We start from the raw sequence: 27,134 nt of genomic DNA on the forward strand, positions 1-27,134 counted from the left end.
TGGCTTGTAAAGTAGTAACCTGCAGATAGCATTAAAATAAATAAAATTGCATTGGTACATAATAAAGGAAAACAGGTTGAGGTTTTCATATAATGTTCATTATTTTCCTCAACAGTCCTTGTAGGAGTAAAGCAAGGAGAAATATTTTTGCTGGGCCCTTAAAGCCCCGTGGACATCCTCAGTGCAGCACCAGTACTAACATATAACAGAACTACATTGTTCCCCCCCCCCCCAAATTCTGCCTCTTATATGTCTGTTATTGAAAGGGCCACGCCATGTGTTTCCAATTTAAACCCATCAGCACAAGAAGCAGAAATAATTGGATTGGATTTATTCGGTGTAAACGCAAAGGATAGCTCATGAAAGTCTAGAAGAAGACTTATTTCCAGTGGGGTCCTTCTGTTGGTGATTGAGCAGTACACCGGGAGACAATCCCCTACTCTATTATGAACAGTACTGCATTCTTCAACATGCACATGGCCATAATATCCAGCACTGCGAGCATCTCCCTATCTATGTATGATAAATATTTGCTCACTATAATATCTGACTGATTGATAATACCTCTCAGCCAACTGTCAGTTCAAACAAATGTTCTACCTTCGCATACAAGACAAAATCTGAATATTCTTATTTTTTACAGGTATTATCTCGGTCACTAACACTCGTCAGCCGAATTTAAATGCGGACAAAACATACATCTTGAATATATCCGTCTCGGATACAGTCTTCACCAACAACGCGTATGTTATTGTAAACGTTGATGGCACTAACCAATTTGCACCAACCTTTACAAGGTTTGAGTACAGTGTCTCGCTTGATGAGAATCAACCAATCGGAACGTCTGTTATACAGGTTTCGGCCACAGATGACGATGAGGGGACTGGAGGACGCATTTCCTATTCAATCATAGGGGAAGATATGAGAAGTAAATTCATAATTGACACAAGAACTGGTAAGTTCAAATGATTCAACCAATCAATCAGTCCATCTACTCATCAATCATGTTTGCTGTCAGGCACACAAGCTCACATCTGACAGGTTTGACGCAGGGGGCACCAAGGATGCGAGTTTATGTCTACACCTGTCCGGTGGTTGCCAGGAAATAAACTCGCGCTCCAGAGATTAAGAGAATACTCCAAATCTCCTTGTTTGTGTTACATTACAGTTGGTGGGAATGATTTTCATTATAGTGGCGCCCTTTATGCCTTGGCGTATGGCATGAAACTAGTAGAAAAGGCTTGGCATAAAATATGATTTTTTTTACATACACTTATGCATACAGCTGTAAAGCTATGTTGTATACTCATTCCACTGTCCATATGCATCCATGTTTAACCTATGTTAACCCATATTTAATCAATATGAAATAATTTATCATCTGATTTGTAGGTGAAATTTCGACTGCCAGCATTTTTGACCGTGAAGACCCAAGCGAACGCACTATGACCATTCCCATCATGGCCATTGATGAGGGTCATCGCGCGTCCTTCAGTTCAGTCAAGGTCATCTTAGAAGACAAGAACGACAACGCACCTACATTTGAAGTTGAAAAATATGAAGCGTATATCTATGCAGACATAAACGTTGGAGATCAAGTTTTGCAGGTAAATAAACCTTTCTTACCCTCATGGGCCACCAAGCTGCAGTGACATTTTCCTAGCTGTTTCATGGTGACGACTTTAACTTGGTTCCGTGACCTGAACCTTAGTACCTCTCCCTTTTCCTTCCGTTCTCTGCCAGCTTGTTTGGGCCATCTAACTTTTCTTCTTTCCATTTCTGTAGTAGGACATCCTGGCGTGCATTGTGGGTACATGACTAATCGATTTCCATTGTTTTTCCATGGGTCAAGCTAATTCTACAAGGTATTTGATATACCGCTTTCTGTAGAGAATACAAAGCACTGTGGGCTAACTCGTTTCAATGACTTTCTTGTCGCCTAAGTGTCTCCATGTCTGAGGTACCCAGTAAACCGTAATCTATATAAACAATTTCATGTTCACTTTTCAATTCATTCAAATTTTTAATTCAATCAAATTTATTTAATCAATGTAAACAAAATCGTAACACTATACTTTTGAGTGTACCAACTTGAATTATTCATCCGGCTACTTGAATCCGAAAGTGAGTAATCACTTGAGACATTGTCAATCAATCAATAATAGCAATAGTAGATGATTGGCATTTAAAATGTCAAATGTGACAGCTGGTAATAATTTACAGTTGTGGACCCAGGAACATGAAATAGAAGGGGGCCTAAGGTGGGGCTTTTACTGATGGAGGGTTGGTTAGGACTGAAGTACAACATTTTATGATAATGGCATCTCTAGATGCCCTGAAATGGCACTCTCTTCCCTGATGTCAGAAAGAAATTTTTTAAAATTAAATTTAGGGGCTCCAGCCTCTTGGCGCACTTAAATCAGCCTCTGAGCTAAAGCATTATCTGGAATCTATCTTCTGTTTAGGTTTATGCATCTGATGCGGATAAGGACCAGAATGCAAAGATTACTTATTCCATCTTTGCTGGAATGGATGATGTAGTTACAGAACTGTTTGAAATCAACCCTGTCGATGGATCAATACTCCTTAAATCGTCCATCAGAGGCAAAGGTAGGATGGAGAATCCTTAAAAACTCTTTTTTTTATGTTATTTTGTACATTTTGCAAGTCAGGAATGTGTTTAATTTTTGACACATTTTTGTTTTTTTGTTCAATTTAAATTTTCTTTATTGTAATATGGGATTACATTAGGATTAACAGATCATGCCATTAATTGATTTACCCCTTGTAAGTAAGTTGTGTACACTGTACAAATCATGAAAATGTAAATTCTGTTAGGCCTCTTGAAATATAAGTTTAGTAATAAAATTGGATTGGAAGATAGCATGCAGTATGTTACATTGATTCAATTTCTGGCTATAATTGGTTTAATGTGCTCAAATATGGAATGAAGCTTTTTTCATTCATCATTGCCTGAGATCTGTCATTGTACATGACTCATATGATTGCGTTAATGTAAGGTTCTTCTAGAAATTGGTTTAATCGAGCTTGTTGGCTGTAATTTAAGTTTTGCAAGGAAATCAGCCATTTCCTATTCCTTCAAATTATGACAGAAATGTATGATATATCCTTTACTTTATCATGGTGTATTTATTTCTTTAATTAGAAACGAACTTATTCCAGTTCTTTGTGAAAGCTGTAGACGGCGGTAATAGCCCATTAGGAGGCGACGCGCAGGTTGAGATCTATGTCATGAACCAAGAAGATGCCTTGCCAGCATTTGTGGACATCATACCACAATTCAGCGTTATGGAGGACGCACAAGTAGGCAGCGTCGTAGGTGTCGTCACAGCTATTCACAATGAAACTCTTGTATACAGTGTCGTTCCGGGCAACCTCATCCGGACTAATAACAAGAGTAAGTTTAGCATAAATGATGAAGGAGAGGTTCTGGTGAATAGTCCATTGGACTATGAGACTTGTTCGTGGTACACTCTGACCATCAAAGCAGCCACCGATACCGACCCCTCGCTTGCTTCGTTCAAGGAGGTGCGTGTAGATGTGCAAGACGTGAACGACAATGCACCCAGGTTTGAGAGCAGTAGTTACGATATCAAGATACCTGAGAATGCCCCGGTCGGTTACTCCGTACTTAGAGTCCATGCCTACGACAAAGATACGACCAGTCAAATTGAGTATAGCTTATCGTCATTACAGAGCAACGACGTGTCTGCCATATTTTCAATCGACAGAAAGACTGGATGGATAACAACAAGCAGTAAGCTGGATCGAGAAGCGACCTCAAGTTATGTGTTCGCTGTGATTGCTCAGCATGTAATGGATGAAGATGATGAAGAGGGTGCCAATGTCCGTTCAACTAATACCAGAGTCACGGTTCACGTTATGGATGTTAACGACAGCCCACCACGCTTCACATCTGCAATAGAGCCTGTTACTGTACCGGAAGACATTGAGCCCCCATTCGTAATTATTCGTGTCTCAGCCAGTGATGCTGATTATATGGCGAATGCAATGATTACGTACCATATTGCAGGAGGTGACCCCTTTGGTCAATTCCACATCGACAACACCACAGGAAAGATCTCCACAACAAAAAAACTGGATCGTGAATTCAAGTCAAAATACACCCTTAACATCAAGGCGACTGATGGTGTGTTTTTTGATACCACGAATGTGACTGTTCTTGTAGGAGATGTCAACGATAATGCTCCTGTTTGTCTCCAGGTTAGTGATTGTTGATATCAAAGAGTATAGAATTGCAAGAAATTCAACAGCCTGATTTTGTATGCACACAATGGAACGTAGTACCACGTCATAGATGCACCCTATTAGAATTTTGAATAGAGTTTCTCTCAAAAGTCTTCTTTTAAGGACACACCCCTTTCGTGGCGGTACTTTTTGAAATAGGATTACGTTCCAAGGAAACCACGAGAGTTGGGGCCCCTTGCAGTTGTATACTCTTTGTTGATATTTAATCTTATAGATTGATTTATTAATACAAGCTTAATGGGATAAGCTCTTAGGCTCATGGTTTGAAAACATTTTTTGCTTATATCATTGCCTGGAACCAGTGGGGGGCATTCTTCCCTGTCAAGGGAGAAGAAATTATTTGTTTGAGGAGAAAGTATTCTTTGTAATTTTAACAGAATGTGAGACTGTAAAATTGATTAACACGCCTTTTGAAATCTCTAAATTGTCGAAATTTCCAAGAGCTTGTGAGGGGTACAGGGCTTCTTCTGGCCCCCACCCACTTATGTCTGTCTCTTATACACATCTAGATGTCCACACCCAAAAAAAAAAAAAAAAAATTGGTTTCATGTACATAGTACTGATATGTCTTCTGCTTTACTGATCAATCAACTTTTTGTCTTATCATGCATAATTAATTGATTTGTTGTTGTATATTAGGCTACCCCATCTTTTGCTAATTTTTACCATAAATATATTATTGGAAAAAATCAAATTCATTATAAATACAATACTTTTTTTTTTTTTAAGTATTAAATGTTGTAACAATTTTGTAACAAACTTGGGTTCTACAACAGATGCTGTATTCAGAGTTAGTTAACGAGAATCTGGGGGTAAGCAGCTATATCGTTGAGGTCTTGGCGTCAGATGCCGATGCAAAGGACAATTCCGGAATCACCTTCACCCTGTTTGGAGAGGGGGCTGAAGATTTTGAGATCCATCCGGAATCAGGTAATCTAAACCTTGGCATAAAACTATATGATTTATTTTTTACATTGAAAATGAATGGCAAACAACAACATTATAAAAATATACAAATAGATAACTCACAACTAAAACCCAGCAGTTGTTATCATTGTGCAGCAAAAAGACTGCTACAAAAGTCCTCTTTCTAAATATCAGGATTGAGTCCTTTTCTACACTAATTTATGTTGCAAATTTATGTGCATGTTGAAAATGTGCATACATAACAACATTGTGTGACTAATATTGAGTTGTTGATTTCAGGTATTTTAAGAACCGCTGCCTTGTTGGATCGTGAAACAAAGAGTACGTACCAGCTGAAAGTGAATGCCACCGATGGCGGTGACCTGAGTTGTACATCGGACGTTCTGATTGGTCTAGTTGATGACAACGACAACCCACCTGTCTTTGAGCCCACCATCATTACGGAAGCGTTTAGTGAGAACACACCCACTGGATCTCTACTCACCAGAGTTCAAGCCATCGATCCTGATGAAGGTATAACAATTTCTGGTTTCGGCACTAAGGTTTAAATATGGCAAAAGCTCTCTAAATCTTTTTTCCATTCATTCACATCAAATTCAAATCACAGAACTTTCTTGTGTTTGTACAGGCTGTTCTCGTAATAATTCACATGTACATAATTATGATTAATATTTTGTATTATCTGTTTCAGGAACTAATCGTCAATTTAGTTACTCCTTTGTTGATTCAGCTGGAGGTATGTTCGGCATTGATCGCAAGCTAGGAATAATCTCGCTACTAAAGGCATTGGACCGGGAACTCAAAGACACATATAACTTGACAATACGAGCCACAGACATGCATAAGAATGAGCTGTCCTCTGTTGCGTATTTGATAGTAAAGGTTTTGGATGAAGATGATAATGCTCCGATATTTGAATACGAAAACTACTATGTGAACGTTAGTGAGGATGTGGACATCGGTGTGAGCATCGCTCAAGTCCTTGCAACAAGCGAGGACATCGAGGAGATTACATATTCAATCACCGGTGGAAATGAACTCGGCAAATTTAACATAGACACCAATACCGGTAAATACACTTATTATCATTATTAATATTATTGTTATTTATTCAGGCATATACAACATGGCATAACAATTATGATATAAAAAAGTGAAAAGGAGTTGCCAGGAAGGAATGAAAGCAACAGAGAAGGTAATTTCATCATGTAGATGTATTCCTCCACCTCCAAATCTACTGAACACTGATTTGAACTAATACTTTATTACAAAATAGGCTCCCAGCAGGAACGTTTGTCTACTGGTTGACATGTTAATTTTTGGGCTACTTTTAACTCATCTATGCTCTCTGTGTACAAGTATATAGGGCAGGTCGTATCTAGCAGCTTTCTGTTTTGTCAATTCAATTGATAACTGCCTGTAACTAGGACAGGTCTTGCATCTAGCATGGCATCGTATTCGTATCCCATCAAACAAATTGTCTACTACTATCCCCCCGGGGGAAGTAGACACAAAAAAAAAACTACCATTAAGACAAATATTGAATTAATTATAAAACTTAAATTAAATTGCATAATAATGAGAGTATCTGTATACCACTTGAAAATCTTCATGCAATTTAATAATGATAATAATATTATAGAATATGAGTATGGTGACTCCGAAAAATGACAGACGTGAGGCCATAGTTGATTCTACGTTTCGTTCTTTATTGGAACATTGTCAAGAATGAATAGTTTAAGTCCAAAAATACTGACAAACATACCAAAAATCAATACAAGATAAATTTTGACCAATTAGAAAGAGGTAGGCGGAGCATGGAGACAAATGATATTCTGATAAATATATTGATAAACAAAATAAGATAGTGATAAACAAATGATTATTTTAGAACAAAAGCAAGTTAGCACTTATGCTATGTGAATAATGCAAGCTCCTTAGAGGCTCTGAGACCATAGTTTAGACTAGGCTTGTATCTTCTTATTGCTAAGGCTTCAGCAAATAAAATTTCAGGCCAATGTAGAGAACCATGAATAATATTAATATTTTCAAATAATAAGGACTCAATAAGAGATTGTTTGGATATATTGTCAGCCGTCATAAGATGTAGACCAATTATATGGTTAAAACCTTCACAACTCTCAATGTGTTCATGTACACTTTTAAGCATCTATCTGTTTTGCCTATATAACTGTCGAGGCATCCAGGACATTTGAATTTATATATTAAAGAGCTACAATCCTCTTTTGGTGTCTGATCCTTATTAGAAGTAAAATATGAAATTTGTTTGGTTTGCCAGAGTGTAACAAATTTAACATCCTTAGTCAGGTGTCTACTTATCTTTTTAATACATTTATGGATAATAAAGCTACCTTGCTTACCAATGAAAGGTAAGCGCATCCAAATTTTCGGCCTATTATCAACATTAATATTATCAGTTACATTATTCTGGATATTTAGATTAGAAAGAATACGATGGAAAATATACTTAGGGAAACCATTCCATGACACCAGTTTCTTAATCATGTCAACCTCTTTATCCAATGATGAACCAGGGGAACATATTCTATGTGCCCTGTACAAAAGGCTACGTATCCAAGACACCTTATGCACCCATGGAACAATACTCTCAAAATGAGCATATTGCCCTGTATAATAATATTATATTACAAGCAGAGTTTTTATTTTTCAAATAGTAATAAAATTAGCCAATTGGACAATCCATTATTGACATGCTCATAATTATTCATGATTATTGGTAGGTTTGATTTCTGTGGTTGACACGCTGAACTTTGAAACGGTGCAGGATTTCATTCTGACTGTGCAAGCTTCGGACAATGGTCAGCAGCAGCAGACCGATATCTCGACCATTAACATTAAAATTCTAGACGCCAACGATAACAAACCGGAATTCAGTAAACAGATATACAATGCGGTGATCAACGAAGCGGCTCAAGTCGGTGATAGTATTATACAGGTAGGTTGGATCATCATTGTTATCATCATAATCACCCATCATAACATTTACCATGAACATCGTAATCTTTATAATTCTTCTATAGAAAACAATATATAATGTTAGAATTTATTTCAGTTCTTCCACATCCTATCTTGTAAGCATTCTTTATCGTACACCATTCTTTGTCGGGTGATCTATAGAAATACTCTATTTTTGTTTACTCCTTTACTCATCAACGATTAATTCTGTTTTTCATGTTTCTATTTATTGGTAGATAATGGCAACAGACAAAGATGCAGGTGATTTTGGTAAAGTGTTGTACAGGATAGTACGCCAATATGAAGAAGGTGAACCCAAGTTTGAGATAAATCAAAGGGATGGTTTGATAAGCTTAGCAGCACCTCTAGACAGGGAAGAGGTAATTATATTTATATTTCATAAATAAAATTAATATATATAATATTAATATATGTAAAGTTCCACTTGAGTCCATGTCAATATTCTTATCCCTGTTTTAAACATCAATATTCGGCATTCCCTATCGTATGATTGGTGGGAACTATATATAGCTATATGACTTTTAACAATATATGATAATTCTAAAGGTTACCATTGGCATTTAGTTGCATTACTGATGGCATTTATCTTTTCTTCTTTTATCAGATGGAGTCATATACTCTGACTGTCCGTGCCATTGATGGAGGAAGCCCTTCTATGTTCACCGATGTCTCGGTACAGGTGTTGATCACTGACATCAATGACAACAAACCACGCTTCTCCAACAACAATTACACCATTGTTATCCAACAGGAAACATTCCCAGTATCTACTTTAAAAACACTTGAGGTCACTGACCCTGATTCTCTGACCAATGGTCCGCCATTTACATTCGAAATCACTCAAGGCAATGATGAAGGTCTCTTTGGAATTAGGCCTACTGACTCTGGATCATCTGGATTGTTTCAGGCGGTGAAGCATATCAGCCAAAAGGATCCACGAACAATTGATGTCGTTGTCAGAGCCACTGACAGCGGAACTCCAAGCCTGTGGGCAGAAACATATGTAAGCGTGATCATAACAGAGTCCACACACCCACCGGTGCCTGTAACACCGCTGCAGATAACTATCAATAGCTTCCCGGAGTATTTCCCTGCCGGATTCATCGGAAAGTTACATGCTGATGATCTTGACAGCCATGATGAACTGGAGTATGGTTTTGTATCTGAAACTGAGCAGTTTACGATTCAGGATGATAGCGGAAAGATCTTCATACAACCTGCACCACAGGATGACCACTATGAACTGAATGTCAGTATATCAGATCACAAGTTCACTAGCTTTGCTGATGTGTTTGTTGATGTTGTTTTTATCTCGCAGGAGATGCTGGACAATGCTCTGGTGATCACAGTCCGAGGAGTCTCCCCTGAGGACTTCTTGTTTGATTATTATGCAATCTTTAAGCATTCCCTCGCTGGAACATTCATCTCCTCTGATCAACCTGTGGATGCCAGTAACATCCAAGTGATCACAATCCAGGAATCAAGACCAGGCTCTGAGGATATTGATATAATATTCGCCGTACAGCACGCCACCAAGGAGGATACGTATCTACGCCCTAAGCCGCTTATTCGGCTGATCAACAGCAGCAAGACGAGCCTTGGAGACCGCGTGGGAATTGAGGTTGTATCTGCATCTTCGGATGCATGCCAACTGAATACTTGTTCTAAGAATGCTCGTTGCAAGAGCAAACTGGTGCAGGATGCGATTAGACCAGCCACAGTCATGTCTACGAGGATGAGTTTGGTGTCTGTAAGAATGGAGTGGAAAATAGAATGTATTTGTAAGGAGGAAGGTATGTATGTCGCTGTGCAGAATACATAACAATAAAAGATATCAGAAGCAAATCTTCCTAACATTTGTGAAAGTAGCTTGGTGCAGCAGCAACAGTTTGGTTTCCCAATCCCTCGCTGTGCAATTCGCTTGTGCCCGTGAGCAGAACTCTTTATCTGCATTGCTTCTCTCTCTCTTGTTGTTGTGTATTTAAGAAATGTTTTGTGTTTCAATTCCTGAATAAAATGAATTACAGTTTTTTTGTTTTTTTTTAGATTTTTCCACAGACAATAATATCTTCAATAAATGAAACAAAAAGGATATTATTGTTTTACACATAAATAAATTGATTAATTTAGTGCTTTTTATATTATCCTATTTAGGTGAATGTGGACCTCCTGCCCCAATTGGTAAGTTTACATGTGTCTGCTTGCTTGTTATCTTTGATTATATTGAATGGCAAATTAGAAATCTTAAATACTGAATGGTAGGACTAAAGCCAGGTACTAACTGCGCGCGACAGCGACGCAACAAAGAACCCGTTGCGATGCCAGGGAACCAATGGACCGCTTTTTTTTAATGAGGATCTGTTCAGACTGCCACTTACAATCAGTAGGCGTTACGTCGTCGTCGACGGTGTTACGTCGCCGTCGACGCCGTTACGTCGTCTACCGCTCGCCAGAAGCAGAGGTGGATTTGTCGTACAACATAGTGAATGCCTGGCTTTAGTATATAACAGCTTCTGTGGTTAATAACTTTGGAAAAATTTATAATTTTGTTTTTGCATAGCTCCCGCATTGAGCTTCTCTGGTAATAGTTTTTTGAGCTATACTGCCGACGAGAAACGTACTCGTTTTTCATCGTCTGTTCGCACTATCCAACCGGATGGAATTCTTATGTATGGCGATGGTGATGAAGACTTCAGTGTTCTTGAGGTAAGTTTGGGATTCCAAATATATTTTAGATGTTAAATCATCATATATCATTTTATCATAACATCTATTTTAATACTATAAATTATATTAATATTGTAAGTTGTTGATTATGATGATAATTAGGATGAAGTTATAATGATGATGTTGATAATGTCAGTAATAATACCAACTTGAGGGAAGTTTGGGATTCCAAATATATTTTAGTTGTCATGTAAAATCATCATATATTATTTTATCATAACATCTATTTTAATACAATAAATTATATTAATACTGTAAGTTGTTGATTATGATGATAATTAGGATGAAGTTATTGATGATGATGAAATCGATGATGATGTTGATAGTGTCAGTAATAACAAAATAAGGACAAGGCCAAAATAATTGGTGTTTCCCAAAACCATTTTTTTTTTTTTTTTTGTGGGAAGGGAAGGGGGTTGATGTTACTTTTTGTTCAAACAGTGCTCCCAGAAATACTTGTATGTTGTTTGAAAATGGCACTATTAAAGCTTTAATTAAATAATACAATGAGACATGAAGTGTAGATTGAGAATTATTAGCCAAAAAATGCTTGAATTAGGCTTTAGGCATGATATATTTTTTTTTAATTAATAAAATAATGCAATTGCAAAAATAAATTGGAAAGTAATTTAATTTTTAATATGGAATAGAGCTATTTCAACCATAAGTATGGTGTTCTGACAATAGTGTAATAACACACACACATTTTATAAGCAATAAATTAAGCAACATTTTGGGCTTATGATGACAAAAATATAAAAAAAAATGTATATGGCAGCTGTAGGCTTATACAGTAATTAATGATAATAGAAAAATAGAGGAAACAAAAACCACAATAAAAATACTGATGATAATAATGGCAATAAATGATGATAAAAATAATAGTACTGTAATGTAATAATAATAATGTTAGTAGTAATAATAATAATAATAATGTTTTTGTATTGTTTTTAAGGTTAAAGACGGCTACTTACAGTATAGATTTGATTGTGGTAGTGGTGAAGGCCTGCTAAAAATTTCTTCCCCCAAGATCAACGATGGCTTGTGGCATGATGTTAGTGTCAGTCGTGACAACAATGAGGCTACTTTGACATTAGATGGTAAACACACTGTATCCGGTACAGCTCGCGGACAAAACAAAGACCTTAACATTGACCGAATCACCGTTGGAGGAAAAGTTGGTAGTGACAGAAAACGTAGAGAAAGAGATACAACAGTAGTGACCAATGGCTTTAGAGGATGTATGGATGGCGTTAATTTGAATGGAGAACAGCTTACTGCATCTGGTGATAGCGAAGACTCTGATAACATCGGCGAATGTCCCGAGGATTTCCCTCTCCATTGTGACAGCAACCCATGCCAGAACCAAGGCCAATGCAACAAGCTAACATATAGTTTTGAGTGCATATGCTTAACAGGTTGGCACGGACCACAATGTCAATTCCGTGATAAGTGTCTTAATAATCCATGTCAGAATGGCGGCACTTGCATGCGGAATGGAGATTCATTTACGTGCAGCTGCTCAGGAAATAATTTTGGCGGAGTTCTTTGCACAAACTACTGCTCTAGTTCGCCTTGTCTGAATGGAGGGTTGTGCTACGAGGATCGTTCAGGGCCATCATGTCTCTGCGAGAACTACATTGGAGAAAGGTGTGAATCTGACATTGACGAGTGTGTATCGAACCCATGTGAGCTCGGTTTTGTATGCATCAACATTCCGGGTTCATATGAATGTAAAGACTGCCGCCAATCATCAAATTCAGATTGTAACGTTGTGGACACAGTCGCAGATCCAAATATCAAATCTTCTGTTTTAAACTTCAACAAGGAAGAAATCATTGGAGCTGGTCTCTGTATATTTGTGATCATTGTTATAGTTATCATCTTCACAATCGTAGTAAGACGTCGCCGTAGACGCCGTTACTCCGAAACCGATTCCACCAGCCCGCCAGTGACAAGGTTAGACAACAGGCACGACTACAAACGTGACAAGGTCTCAAATCTTGATGTTCACCACGTTGTTCACAATCCGCCACCTGTGCCCATACGTCCACGTTCATATACGCCAAGTAATCATAACTCGTTGAATAATCTGAATGACAACGAGCGTTATTACGACGGTCACGATGGACAGAATGTATACCAGGGTCTACCGGTTAGTCAGCAACCGTCACTGCACCCTATACCATCCAATTCTGATAGTGATTCAATTGCCAAACCGCACTGGGACTTTGACAACCGTAGCGGCACTGGAAGCTTTGCTGATGGTAAGTTTTATTACGCCTCATCATAAATTTAATTTTTCCATCTGGCTAATATATAATGAGCAAAGTAAAAAAAGTGTCTTCTTATATTTTTTACCAGCGCATTGAGACGATTTAACTGTGGAAGACACTTTACAAATATTTTACCATTACCATTATTATACTTTTTGAATATTTCTGTGTTACTGATTATGACAATTGCTTTACAATTGTAGCAGTTCAATTCAATTCAAAATAAATTTATTCCAGATCTTTTCAAAGCATAGATTAAACAGTACAGATATAAAAATGGAAATGGAAAGGGCGACCACAAACAAGCAGAGCTTGGAAAATAAAATATAAGGATAACAAAAATAAAAATTAAATTAAAATTGAAATAAATAATAATAATAATATTAATGATAAAAATAAATTACAAAAAATAATATGTCGGTCTTAGAAAGCAATTAACACTGTAAAATTATATAAATAAATAGCAGCAATAAAGCAACATACAAATTGCACTTAAACATCATTGACTAATATTATTGACGAATTTCTTTACAAATAATACAATTGTTCCCATCTTGGCAGTTGTCTCAGCCTTTGAGGCTTAAGCTTTGTCCACATTTATACGATGGGCCCATTATAGCCATGATGATGTCATATTACACCCAAATATGGTCATATCACATTTATTTGTCACTTTGATAGTGTGGACAGAGCTTCAAATATTGAGGTTAGAGCTTCAGATCTCGACCTCGAGATCAGAGTTTTTAATTTCTCACTGTGCATTTTACTGGAGTTGTGCTGGGTGTAATGTTGATGTATGATCTCCACCTAATAGTATAAATGGGTGCTGACAACTATATTGTGCCATTTAATGTATCAAGTAAATAAAAAGTACCAGTAAACAGTGACGGATCCAGGAATTATAGAGGGGGCCCAGGGAGGGACTTTTACTGATAAAGAGAGTCTATTCCACCTAAACACCACCAATGTTTGGGGCTGAGGTAAGAACATTTATGATTGTGGAATTTTAAATGGCCGGAAATGGCACTCTCAGACTCCAATTTTAATATAATTTTCTTTTTTTCTCTATTTTTTTATTATAATTTTGAAAAATTTAGGGGGCCTGCAGGGCTGGCTGGGCCCCTACCCTTGAACCTGCTACTGTTCAATCCTTTAGGAGCCACTTAAGCTCATAAGGCTGAAGCTTATTCCCAGTTTCTGTAGTATGCAACGGAAGCTATTGTGATACGCCCCTTGGATGAGACCTTAGTCATTCGCAGGTTACTTCCAGCAACTTGCTACCCATATAAAGCTGGGTAGACTGAAGCAATGAAATAGTGCCTTGCTCAAGGAATTGACTTTTAAATTATTTATTATTTTTTTTATTATTTCTAGGTAAAGAGAGTCATCACAATATTCCAGTGAATGTACCCCCGATTCATCAGCCACCTCCCCCAGTACGTCCGTCCGTTCGACACCCTGTTTACCGGAAAGAGGGCTTAGGTAATGCTGACCTAACCTCCATGAGTTCAATTAATACAGCAGTTACAGAGAACGATGATGAGAGTCTGCCAGGTTGGTTCTAAATTTATAATGCTTACCCCCAACATAATGGCAAACAAAAAATATAATTTATTATTATTATTATTATTATTATTATTATTATTAATATTATTATTGTTATTATTATTGTTATTATTATTATTAATATTATTATTGTTATTATTTTTTTTATTATTATTGTTATTATTATTATTACTAGATCTTTTAAATATAATGTCCTTTCATTTTTGCTGTTTTCATGTTATTGTCGTATCTTCGTGATTAAGATGATATTCTTAAGCCAGTTACTCGTTTAAAAGAACAAGTTATTAATGTTTACTAGAAAACTTCTCAACCTTTTTTGGATTTAAAAAAAATGTATTTCTTGGCTCCCAGAAGATGTATTGTAAAAGAAAAAATTATACTAAACTGTGATTCTTTGTACACATGTGTATTCCATGTGTTTCTTCTTCAAAAAAACAGTTTTCTTTTTTTTTTTCTTTTTTTTTTTTTGGTGATATTTGATTTTCTTAAAAAGCCTTGACCACATTCTAAATGTTGTTTTAATTGTTTTTATGTCACCTATTTATGAGTATGGGTCATTTCTGACTTGTAATTAACCATAACTTCTTTTACAGTTTGGTTTTCTTAGATTTCAATATAGTTGTCACATTTATAACCCATTAAAGATAGTGAATCTTTAGCACCCGCACATAATAGTATAAATTATAGTGTGAACACATGTCATTTTGAAAATGTCACATTTAGCTCTGAAAATGTAACGTGTAGTTCTGTAATTGTCACATGTAGTTCTGAAATTTTCACATATAATTTATAAATTTTTACTAGTCCTGATGTTATCAATGTTATTGATTTTTAACTTTTCACATGTCATTTTGAAAATGTCACAGTTCATAATACAGTACTTATAGACACTTGCTTTTGCTATTTGTGATGTAATAAGTTCACATATTTTTACAGTACCCACAATTAGTTCATTGTTATAAAAATAATGTTTACATTTGTTAATCATTTTACAAAGTTTACTTGTTAATTTAAGCTTTTAATAAGGCATGTGTTGGTTTTTAAATGCCTAGAAATACAAACAATAGCATGATCAGAATTTTGAATGCAAAATTTCAACAAGATAAAACCATCAGAGATTTTTACTGACAAAACTGTTGCAACTATTTTGAAATAATTACTTGTGCATTCTTTTAAAGTTATCAGATATGACCTTTTGTATTCACAGATTTTACATGTAATGTGCTTAGTTGTGATGTGTCCAGTCACTGCATTGTTTGATGTGTTACTCACATTTCTATCTTTACACTATTTCCTTCCCTTTTTCAAACACAAGCTTCAAAACGACGGATGCAGGAGAGACTAAACAGCATTAAGGAGGAGCAAAAACGTGCTACGCTTCCCCAAATGTCCACAGCAGAGGCTCAAACCAGTCCACAAGAGCAAATTGAAACCCTCTTCCCTGCCTCAGGCTCGCCATATTCATCTCCTATTCATTTAACTCCTGTCTCTTATACACATCTAGATGTGTATAAGAGACAGTTTATACGATGGGCCTGTGCCGTTGTTAAAAGCCCCGACAAAGTACGTAACGCTTTAATTATACGAGGCTCCCCTGATCTACAAAGTGACATTTGGAAGTTACAAAATGGGGAGTACAGTGATGACGAGACCCTGTGGGTACCCCAGAATCCTAATGTATCAGAAACGGATACACTTCCACATGGCGCAACCCTTCAGCAACAATCCTCAGAACCTGTCTCTTATACACATCTAGATGTGTATAAGAGACAGGTACACATGTGTATTCCATGTGTTTCTTCTTCAAAAAAACAGTTTTTTTTTTTTTTTTCTTTTTTTTTTTTTGGTGATATTTGATTTTCTTAAAAAACCTTGACCACATTCTAAATGTTGTTTTAATTGTTTTTATGTCACTATTTATGAGTATGGGTCATTTCAGAGTTGTAATTAACCATAACTTCTTTTACAGTTTGGTTTTCTTAGATTTCAATATAGTTGTCACATTTATAACCAATTAAAGATAGTGAATCTTTAGCACCCGCACATAATAGTATAAATTATAGTGAACACATGTCATTTTGAAAATGTCACATATAGCTCTGAAAATGTAACGTGTAGTTCTGTAATTGTCACATGTAGTTCTGAAATTTTCACATATAATTTATAAATTTTTACTAGTCCTGATGTTATCACATATACTAGTCCTAATGTTATCAATGTTATTGATTCTTAACTTTTCACATGTCATTTTGAAAATGTCACATGCAGTTCATAATACAGTACTTATAGACACTTGCTTTTGCTATTTATGATGTAATAAGTTCACATATTTTTACAGTACCCACAATTAGTTCATTGTTATAAAAATAATTTTTACATTTGTTAATCTTTTTACAAAGTTTAATTGTTAATTTAAGCTGTTAAGGAATGTGTTGGTTTTTAAATGCCTAGAAATACAAACAGTAGCATGATCAGAATTTTGAATGCAAAATTTCAACAAGATAAAACCATCACTGACAAAACTGTTGCAACTATTTTGAAATAATTACTTGTGCATTCTTTTAAAGTTATCAGATATGACCTTTTGTATTCACAGATTTTACATGTAATGTGCTTAGTTGTGATGTGTCTAGTCACTGCATTGTTTGATGTGTTACTCACATTTCTATCTTCACACTATTTCCTTCCCTTTTTCAAACACAAGCTTCAAAACGACGGATGCAGGAGAGACTAAACAGCATTAAGGAGGAGCAAAAACGTGCTACGCTTCCCCAAATGTCCACAGCAGAGGCTCAAACCAGTCCACAAGAGCAAATCGAAACCCTCTTCCCTGCCTCAGGCTCGCCATATTCATCTCCTATTCATTTAACTCGATCCGACGTTGGCGGGCATACCGTGCTCCGTCCTAGTCCAGAGATCATTTTAATAAACAATACAAACCAGCCATCAACTCCGAAAAGTCAGAAAGTGCTGCAAACATTTGCACCTCTTGTAGAAATGGATGGGTACATTAAGCATAATGAAGCCTCGGCACTTGTCGGTTGTGCCGTTGTTAAAAGCCCCGACAAAGTACGTAACGCTTTAATTATACGAGGCTCCCCTGATCTACAAAGTGACATTTGGAAGTTACAAAATGGGGAGTACAGTGATGACGAGACCCTGTGGGTACCCCAGAATCCTAATGTATCAGAAACGGATACACTTCCACATGGCGCAACCCTTCAGCAACAATCCTCAGAACAGAACCAAGAAGCGCACGAATTAGTCGATCATTTATGTTATGACAACGTCCCTGTAGGATTCAAAGACAACCCGAATAAAGAAACAACTTTTTCTAGTCCCACAATGAAACCCAAGGTCCTTGACTTGGAAGACGGACAAGCAGGATATGCATCATCTTGTAACGGTAGTCCAATATGGAAACCTCAACCACCATTAGCATTCTCAGACCATGCCAGTACACTACCGCATGGTGTTACGATCCCCCAGTGTATCGATACAGATAGTCCAAGTAAACAGAATTCACAATCAGGGATTCTACCCATTCTCAAGAAGAATAAAAGAAGTAAAAGTTGCCCAGATATAATTGGTAACACCTTAAAAGATAGTGGTTCTAAGACCGTGCGATTTAACATGCAACCAGAAGTGACACAGTTCTTAGTAGAAGACACCTTCGCTGGAGATTCCAATGGGAGTCCTGATCAAGAGAATTTCTATTCAGAGATTTCACAAGATGAACAGGAGACCAATAGTCAGACACAAACCGTGTTTGATGCTGATGGCCTCACCACTGAACAAAGGACCAACGGCCATGTGGAGACCATGTTTGACTCTCCAGCACCAACATTTACCGCGGACCAAGGGATGGAGACTGAGTTTGATGCTGAAGGGTTGACCACACGATGCCACTCCCGTGGTCATGTAGAGACCGAGTTTGGCACCCTTGAGCGAGGTACTACCGCACGTAATAGTAATAACGATAGTAATGGAGGGAGCCCTTTCTCACATCAAAACAGGCCTCCTAATTACCCTAGTCCACCTATGTACCACAGTAGCTCCCCTCGCGTTACAGCGGATACGCCCTTGTTGACTGGTTCGGAATCCTCTGCTGGAGTGATCGATGCTGTTTGCCAGACAGACAGTGACGATGATGATGATGGGGCGGAGCCATTGTTACCAGAGAGGCAGCCAGAGGTACAACACATCCTGACAGTTTCTTCTACCCCACACTTTACCTGTGTAGATTCTTTGAATGAACATTGTCCTTCTGGTTAGCAATTAGTTATTTCATGGCATGAAATAAAAGTTTCTTACTTCTGTTTGCTTGTTTTCAAGTAGCATGGTGCAAATTGATGATTCATTTTTGTTTTTCAATTTCTGTTTGTCTTGTTTGCAGGTTTTCAAGTTTTGTTGCTGAACACTATTTTATTTTTGCTTGTATCATGCTATACAGTGTTGCAGGAATGAAATAACTTCAATGCAAAAAAATGCAGTGATTATTGTTACACCAGTTTTACGATGAATTGCTTATTCTACTTGAATGTATTAATCCAATCCATAAATACAAACAACAGCTACTCCCAAAAAAAAAATCCCATTTTAAAATTAAATCTAAAGGTATAAATCAAAATATTTAAATTGTGTTTAAAAGCACAATTTTAATGATCACTTCATAGGATAACCGGTAATTACGATTTAACATCAAATTAAATTAGAAAGAAAGCCATCACAGTTTTTTGCATTGAAGTATTTCATTTGATTGTTTATGATTTTAGTCTTGTGCTTGAAGAATATCTTGAAATTCATTAAAATAAGAAGTAATCAGGGGTGTGACGATTAGTATTGTCGATGTAAAACGGTGCTTCCAAGTTGAACCCCCTGATTCATCAACTTATTTTAATCAGATTCAAAGATTATGGAAACAATTATAATTATTATACTATGGTTGTAGTGCATCCTGAACTTTTATTTTGAAAATTATTACAAGCACATTATTTTTCAGTTTTGCATGGTTTTTTTCATATTGGTTTATTATTTTTATTAAATTCATAATATTTATTCATAATTTAATATGCCTTGCATTAAGTATTTAAATACTTTTTCTGTGATCAGTTTCGTTTATATTTTTCTTTCTGCTTTAAAATGATTCTCTAATGTGGTATCTTCGTAATGTATCAAATCATTTTCTAGGTTATGTTATGGTAAATTTATTATTTAAATGTTTGATATAACTATTACCCAATGTTTTATCAAAAATAAGTCTTCCTGGTGATTTTTCACCATTGCAATTACTACCCCTTAAACACCTCCTATATCCTGTATTTACTTCTTCTTAAATTCTCCCAGTTTTATTTATTTTTTCTTCAGATGGCCTTGTGATGATCACCAAGAGTTCTTAACTCTTTAAAAAAAAAAATCCTGTCTTTGTTTTTACTATAACATTCCTGTGGTTCCCTACCCCCATTTATCATGCACAATGTTTATAGTGAATAGCTATGTACATACAGTATATCAGGCTTCTCTTTATTATAGTGGACTTAAAGGTGATGGAGATAATCCCACCTTCAGTCAGGTAACTCTATTTTTGTGATAAGTCATCTGTATTTTTGTGCTTCTTATATCTTACATGCTCTGCTCGCAAAAACTCCAGATGTAATTTCTTTTCTAAAATTGACTCAGCACTATATTTACTTTGCAAGTTTGCATTTTTTGGCCAGAATTCTTGATGAAATAAAAATCTGAAAGACCTCATTAGTAATAATAAGTATTATATTATATAATGATAATAATAATAATTATTATTGTTATTAAATTATATTGTACTATATTACATATCACCATATATGTATTGAGTAGAGCATTCCAGAATCTTTTTCTACTTTCTTGTTGTGATTGCTCATGTTTTTTCATTACTTTGATTTCTGCAGTCCATCGAGGGTCGCAAGTCATAAGAATCAAAGGTAGAACGTTGGTCCACCCCATTCAGGCATGAAAGTAAAAATTACCAACTTTAGTCCTATTAATAAATAACGACTGATTAGTATTACTCCAGTCAAAAAGCTTCTAATCACCAACAAATACATATCTTCAACTTGTTGGTTGAAGATAAATAACGCTAGTAGATTAATCCATTAGTTTCCTGTTAAAAAGAAAATATATTATACAAGTCTAAAGCCTATTCCATACCATCAAATTTTATTTGACAAAAACATGCGACATGGCTAAATATGGTCATGATTACATCAAATCATGACCATATATAGGCACATAATGACTATATCTGACCAGCTCTGGCAAAACCCTCTGTTTGTGGTAATTTCTAATTTTCCGCAAGCACCCAAAACTTTTAAGAATCAGAATTTTGAACATTTTCATGTTTTGCATTTTATAAAAGAAGATATATTGAAGAACATTTCTGCAAAATATTAATTACTAAATTTAACTAAAAAGTATATTAAAATTATTTTTAAAATACAAATCTTTGTAATAAACTATTAATTTTGGAATGTTTGGTAGCTGTTTTCTCAAAACCTACATGGCTGAATATATAATGAATTAAATATTCATAATCATGCTAATACACAACCAATATTTACATTAAATAAACTCTGTTGAATTACTGCAGAATCTGAAAATACCAAAAACTTGAATTTTTAATTTTTCCTACAAATGGCTGGTTTTTGCCAGAGCTTGTCACATCATATTTTTATACAACAGTGTTTTGTCAAAGAATATTTGATAGTGCAGACTGACCTTAACCAATCCCATTGCTGCAGTACAGTATATTCACACTATAGATTTAGAATATCCTTGTAGATATGAAACCTGTCTTTGTTAATAATACAAAACTGTTTTGAAATAATATTATGTATTTCAACGTGTCTGTCATTTAATTCAATGTGGATTACACAGTGTTCTTTGTTAATTCACATTTTTGTCCATGGTTTTTCTTGATATTATCCTGTTCCTTAGGTAATCTTAATGCTTTATACCATGCATGAATTAACTGCAATACAATATATGTCTTTAGCAGTAGGCAAACGTACAACTAATAAAATGTACTTGATGTCTTATTCATGTTTTTCTCCCATGTGGAAAAAATGTATTCTCGTTCAATCTACAGTTCCTACCTTTTTATTTCTTATTTTTATGGTGTATAAGTTCTTTATTAATATAAAACAAATATTGATGTCGGTACAATGCCTCCGTTTCCCTGTTTTGTCGTCATCGTAACTAAGAATTAACGAGTAAAACTAGATCGGTGTTGTCGAAAATAATATCAAAGATGATTTTGTGGAAGACAGCACCTAAGCCACTACCATTATTGTACCTTCGTCCTTATCCCAGTTTTGTCATTGTCGTCATGGTAACTTTCTTTTCTCATCTTTACTTTTTTTCCTCTCTCTTTTTTTTTGTTGGGGGGGGGTGGTGCTTAGTCCCCATTCCTCCTGGATCCACCCCTCATTATTGTTCTTTGAGCTTTTTCTTTAAGATCAATGATTATAATGGTCATGACATTGTCTCAGATTTGTTATTACCCTGCCAGTTGTATGTACATTTCCTAGCTTTGCATAATGTGTATAGCAATATCTCCCTCGTTATGTTCAATAAGCTCAGATAGTATAAAGTAGAGGCCTACTGAATTACCAGTAGTTGCAATTCTATTACATCCAAATGTCATAGGCCTACCGACCAACTACATTCAGTTATGCACAGGAATAGGCCTACTACTGACTGTTGATAACATCTTAACCATGCAATCATAGCATAGTTTTTGTTCTGTCCAAATATCTCCCCACTTTTGCATTATAATAAATGGTGTTTGTTGTTATGGTTACCTCTTTATGTAAATCCTTGTGTTTTCTGAATTACCCAGCAGTGTGTTCAGGATTCTAGTAAAAATGATTTTTTTAAAAACTAGAATGGTGGGTGAAAAACAAAGGTGAACCCTTTAGAATAGCTTTCAATATGAAAAATAATAATAATAAGAATAATAATAATAATAGTAATATTTAATTATGATTATAATTTTAATATAATCCTTATATATTATATAGTAATTATATATCTCACACTGTGCATGATTGGTGTTAAGAAGGTCTGCATATATAGTTTGAATTCTGTATTTTTTTTTTCCATCCAGCAATTACATTTTGGTGTAAGCTTGTGATTGTTGGTATTGGCAGCTTCCATGTTATAGTTTTTTCGTTGGTATTATTTTCACCAATAAACTCACGTAGTGCTGTAACTCAACAAGCTATAGTATTGCTAAGTGGTGCTTTTTAATAACAAATTATGATAAAGAAATACAAATATTACATAATAATTATGTAAAATATATATAAATGGGTTTGCAGCTAAATTAACCTAGATGCTATTTTATCTTATTTATAAATGTTGAATATGATGTTTAGCATAGTAAGGCTGCTGTTTATTCTTTTGCTGGTCTTCCCCCTGCCTGTGACCAGAAGTCAATTTGTTGTTTTTTCGTAATTGATACCCTTTGTTTTAAGCATCAATTATTTTGTTGTTATGTGTTCTGTCTCACTTTGTTTTCCACCACTTTTTCTGAACTGATTATTTGTAAAGTTATATTATATGAGGCATGCATAAGAATGTATTCAGTACATGTATTAATGCATGCATTATATTAACCTCTCTTTAAAATTATTTGCATCAACATCCAGGTATAAACACAAATAAATACAACTAAAATTCATATCATAAAGTATCAGACGATATCTACTTTAAAACCTATACAAATATCAAAATATGTCTACATTATTTTAGAGACGTAATAATATTAATATTAAGTGCAAATATTAATTACAAATATCAAAATACGTTTACAATATAATATTTATAGTTTTACAGATGTTAACTATATTAATTACTAATATTATAAATATTTAAAATAATTATGAATATTATTAAACTAATATTGTCTCTCAACATTATTTCAATCCACTAAGATAATTTATTATAGTCAATATATTTATTGATTGAATAGTAAAGTAAATCATTATTATACACACCATTATACACCATTATATGAAATTAGATTAAGATAAATTAAATTATTGAAGTTAATGAAGATTTTTGTTTGCATCCAGGATATCACTGGGATTGTTCGGATTGGATGCCTCCGACTTTGACCAAAATACACGAAGATGTAAACCAAAAAGAAGTTCCAGACTCACCGACCAACTTGTCCGTCAACACTACAATGTCACAGATGAACGATTTTGACTTAGATGATGAGTACGTGGGAGAGGATACGGATTATCCGGGAGATGATGACATGCCGTATCCACACACGGAAGAATTCCAAAAACAACTTCAAAGCTACCCTCCAAATATTTCTCCGCAGAGCACAAGACATAACGATAGCATGTCAGACCTGCCGCGACAGTATTACCAACATCCGAATATGTATCTCCCCGGTCACCACATGTCCGCGGCATCGATACCGCCTCCCGAGTACAATGGACAGGAGGAATCGCCTAAGAAACGAAGTGTACCACTGATGGGAATGGGCGTTAGAGCGGGTGATTACGAGAGAACATTGTCTAATATGGACAACGCATCAATGTCGGCGTATACATCAAATGCTTCCTGTTCGGACGTGTCTGGGATGTATGAGCCTGAGAGTGAAATTGGATTGAGTGACTGCGAGAGCGAAACTGATGATCGATTTTCAACACATTTATCAAATCTCACAACGGATGTTTGACGTTGCTAGCATAAAGTTTGACAAATCCTATTTTATTTGGATACTGAAATAGTGTGAGGTGGCAGTGTAAGCATGTGTGTGGAAGAGATAATCAAACCTGGATGAAAATCGCATCCAAAATTATGTTTTAAAAGTGTAATTTAAAATTATTTGATGTTATAACTTTTTGCAATATGGAGGTCAGAAACAAGTTTTGATGCTTGAATTTGAGGACTGGCATTAATCTCTTGGTAATATACTGTATAATCTTTTTCTATAGCATGCATAATATTCAAAGGTTTAGATAAAAAAAAAACCTTTGAAAAAATAAGAAGTTACAAAAGGACTTTCTGGTGTGGATGTTAAGTGTTGATACTTAGTTCCAGAGGGACTATCTGTAAAAATATAAACACAAAGAAAAATATATTGTACTTAAATTAAATGTGTGGGGTAGATAATCTCTTTATGCGAGTTTGTTATTATAAGTACAGATTATTTTCCACATGTATTGTACTTAGAATTGCTTCCCTGTGACAGTACAAAAGGCAATGCTTTCACAGTAGTGCTATGCAACAAGACTATAAAGATATGCTTGCAATATCAGAATGAAGTCTGTCAGACCTAACAGATATTGTTTGATAAAATATTCTGGTTTTAAGCTGTTTCCACACAATAAATTTATTACGTGACAAAAAAAACTTAACATACAACTTGATAGTGTGGTCCGAGCTTAAAGTCTGGTTTTCATAAAATTGCTGATAGCTGTTGGTGATGCTGATTGATTAGTCGATTCAGGTAGTTATCTTGAGTGAGTCTGGAACAGCTATGTCAGTGTAAAACACTGTAGCGATTTTATGGAAACCATTCTAAAGACATTTATTGGAAATCAGAAAATTCTGTACTTTATCTATGTTTGCCCAAGTCTATAATATTTTAAATTTCTGACACTTTTTGTTATTAATTCCCCATATATTGTTAAGATAAATATTGATTTTTGTTTAACCTGGTCCTCTGGTGCTGTTGTTTAAGAAACAAATTAAGCATGCTTTCAGACTCAAAAGAGGTAAGGGGGAGGAACACCGTTAAATTCAACTACGTTTTTAAGCTCGGTGCTGAGTATCAAGGTGGATATTATTCAACAACATTTGCATAGCTATGTTAGTTTCAAACATGAGAGCATTGTTATTATTCCTCCATAATTCAACCATGTCAGTAATAGGAGGCACTTGTATTTATTTTTAATTTTTTTTGTAGAGAGCACCCTCTATTGACAAAAGCAACATCTTCAATCTTTAAACTTGTCTGAAATCAGTAAAGAATTCCTAAAACAAACACTGAAGTACTATTTTACTTTGTGTTATAATCTGTGATTTGGATTATTTTGTGTTTTTCATTCATTTAATTTTAAAAAGAAAAAAAAACACCAATGAATAATTAAGTATTTTTATGCCTTTTGTGTACAATTATTTTCAAAATCTTGTTATAACTGTTTTCAGTTTTATTTTTATCGTGATTGTGTGTGCTTCTGTTAGGCTCTGTCCACACTATTAAATTTTCTTTGACAACAAACTTATATATCCATATATGGTCATGATGTGCCTATATATGGTCATGATGTGCCTATATATGGTCATGATGTGCATATATGGTCATGATGTGCATATATGTGGTCATGATGTGCCTATATATGGTCATGATGTGCCTTTATATGGTCATAATGTGATTTAGGAATGTCACATGTTTTTATCAAATAAAATTTCATAGTCTGGATGGGGCATTATATTTTGTTGTTTGTACATAGTTTTGCAACAAGCGTTTGGAATATAATATTGAAGTTGCTTAGTGAAGAAGCTCTTGTTAAAAGGAACTGTTTAACTTAAGATTTATCAAAGAGTATAGAACTGTAATAGATCCGACTTGGGTTTCGTTGGAACGCAACCCTATCTCAAAAAGTGCTACCACAAACTAGAGGGTGTCCTGCTTCTATTATAGAACAAATGCTTGAATTTCAAGCAAATAGGGCGCCCCCTATCCCGAATACTTTTTTAATCATTTTATTGTGTGCATACAAAGTCAGGGCAGTCTGACATCTTGCAATTCTATACTCTTTGTATTTATGTAATTTTGCTCATGTTTTTATCACTTAATCTCTATATACGTTTTAGTGAGAAATATATTATTTACCTGTATTGTATATGGTTATGTTATACCTATATTTGGGTGTAATATGCCCATGTATAGGCGTGATATGTCCATATATGGGCAAATCACACAAATTTGCCACAATAGTTTAGTAATGCTTATTTTATCACTTGCCCATTGTAGTACATTGTGTGAAAAACTATTTCATCTCAAATCCATTGTTGCATACAAATTATGTATACTTATAGGGTGATGAATGGTTTTATTGCTTGGACCATGCTTTTAAGACATTTGGGCACTATGCTGCATTGCCATTATATAAAATCTGTTACCAACACAGTTGTAAAGCTGCATTCGCATTGGATCCGAACCAAAATTTGGACCACGTTTCTGATGTGTTGAACACCAGCGTCCCTATTCTTACACATTGAATTTTCTGAGCGGTTTGGTAAGACTTCTGTTCCAAATATTTGGAT

At 35.3% G+C, this 27,134-nt stretch overlaps 1 protein-coding gene across 3 annotated transcripts in view; it reads left to right on the forward strand.

The window, feature by feature from the left end:
* LOC117101687 (protocadherin Fat 1-like) overlaps positions 1–24,920 on the forward strand; it is a 114,604-nt gene extending 89,684 nt beyond the window's left edge. Inside the window, exons 13-30 of one of the 3 annotated variants that reach the window (XM_033241722.1) lie at positions 644–955; positions 1,393–1,607; positions 2,466–2,610; positions 3,167–4,245; positions 5,067–5,220; positions 5,497–5,730; positions 5,909–6,286; positions 7,980–8,194; positions 8,451–8,594; positions 8,840–10,028; positions 10,390–10,416; positions 10,796–10,941; positions 11,918–13,229; positions 14,613–14,792; positions 16,120–16,269; positions 17,659–19,074; positions 20,732–20,764; positions 23,918–24,920. In XM_033241722.1, coding sequence (XP_033097613.1) covers positions 644–955; positions 1,393–1,607; positions 2,466–2,610; positions 3,167–4,245; positions 5,067–5,220; positions 5,497–5,730; positions 5,909–6,286; positions 7,980–8,194; positions 8,451–8,594; positions 8,840–10,028; positions 10,390–10,416; positions 10,796–10,941; positions 11,918–13,229; positions 14,613–14,792; positions 16,120–16,269; positions 17,659–19,074; positions 20,732–20,764; positions 23,918–24,537 — 7,949 coding nt within the window. In that variant the 3' untranslated portion in view covers positions 24,538–24,920. The remainder of the gene's footprint in view (positions 1–643; positions 956–1,392; positions 1,608–2,465; positions 2,611–3,166; positions 4,246–5,066; positions 5,221–5,496; positions 5,731–5,908; positions 6,287–7,979; positions 8,195–8,450; positions 8,595–8,839; positions 10,029–10,389; positions 10,417–10,795; positions 10,942–11,917; positions 13,230–14,612; positions 14,793–16,119; positions 16,270–17,658; positions 19,075–20,731; positions 20,765–23,917) is intronic. The other 2 variants (XM_033241723.1, XM_033241724.1) reach the window with 2 other exon arrangements.
* Positions 24,921–27,134: the final 2,214 nt, after the last annotated feature.

The sequence above is a fragment of the Anneissia japonica genome, unplaced genomic scaffold, assembly GCF_011630105.1.
Source record: "Anneissia japonica isolate Jap-2015-1 unplaced genomic scaffold, ASM1163010v1 scaffold180_len884964_cov147, whole genome shotgun sequence".
NCBI classification, from domain to species: Eukaryota; Metazoa; Echinodermata; class Crinoidea; order Comatulida; family Comatulidae; genus Anneissia; species Anneissia japonica.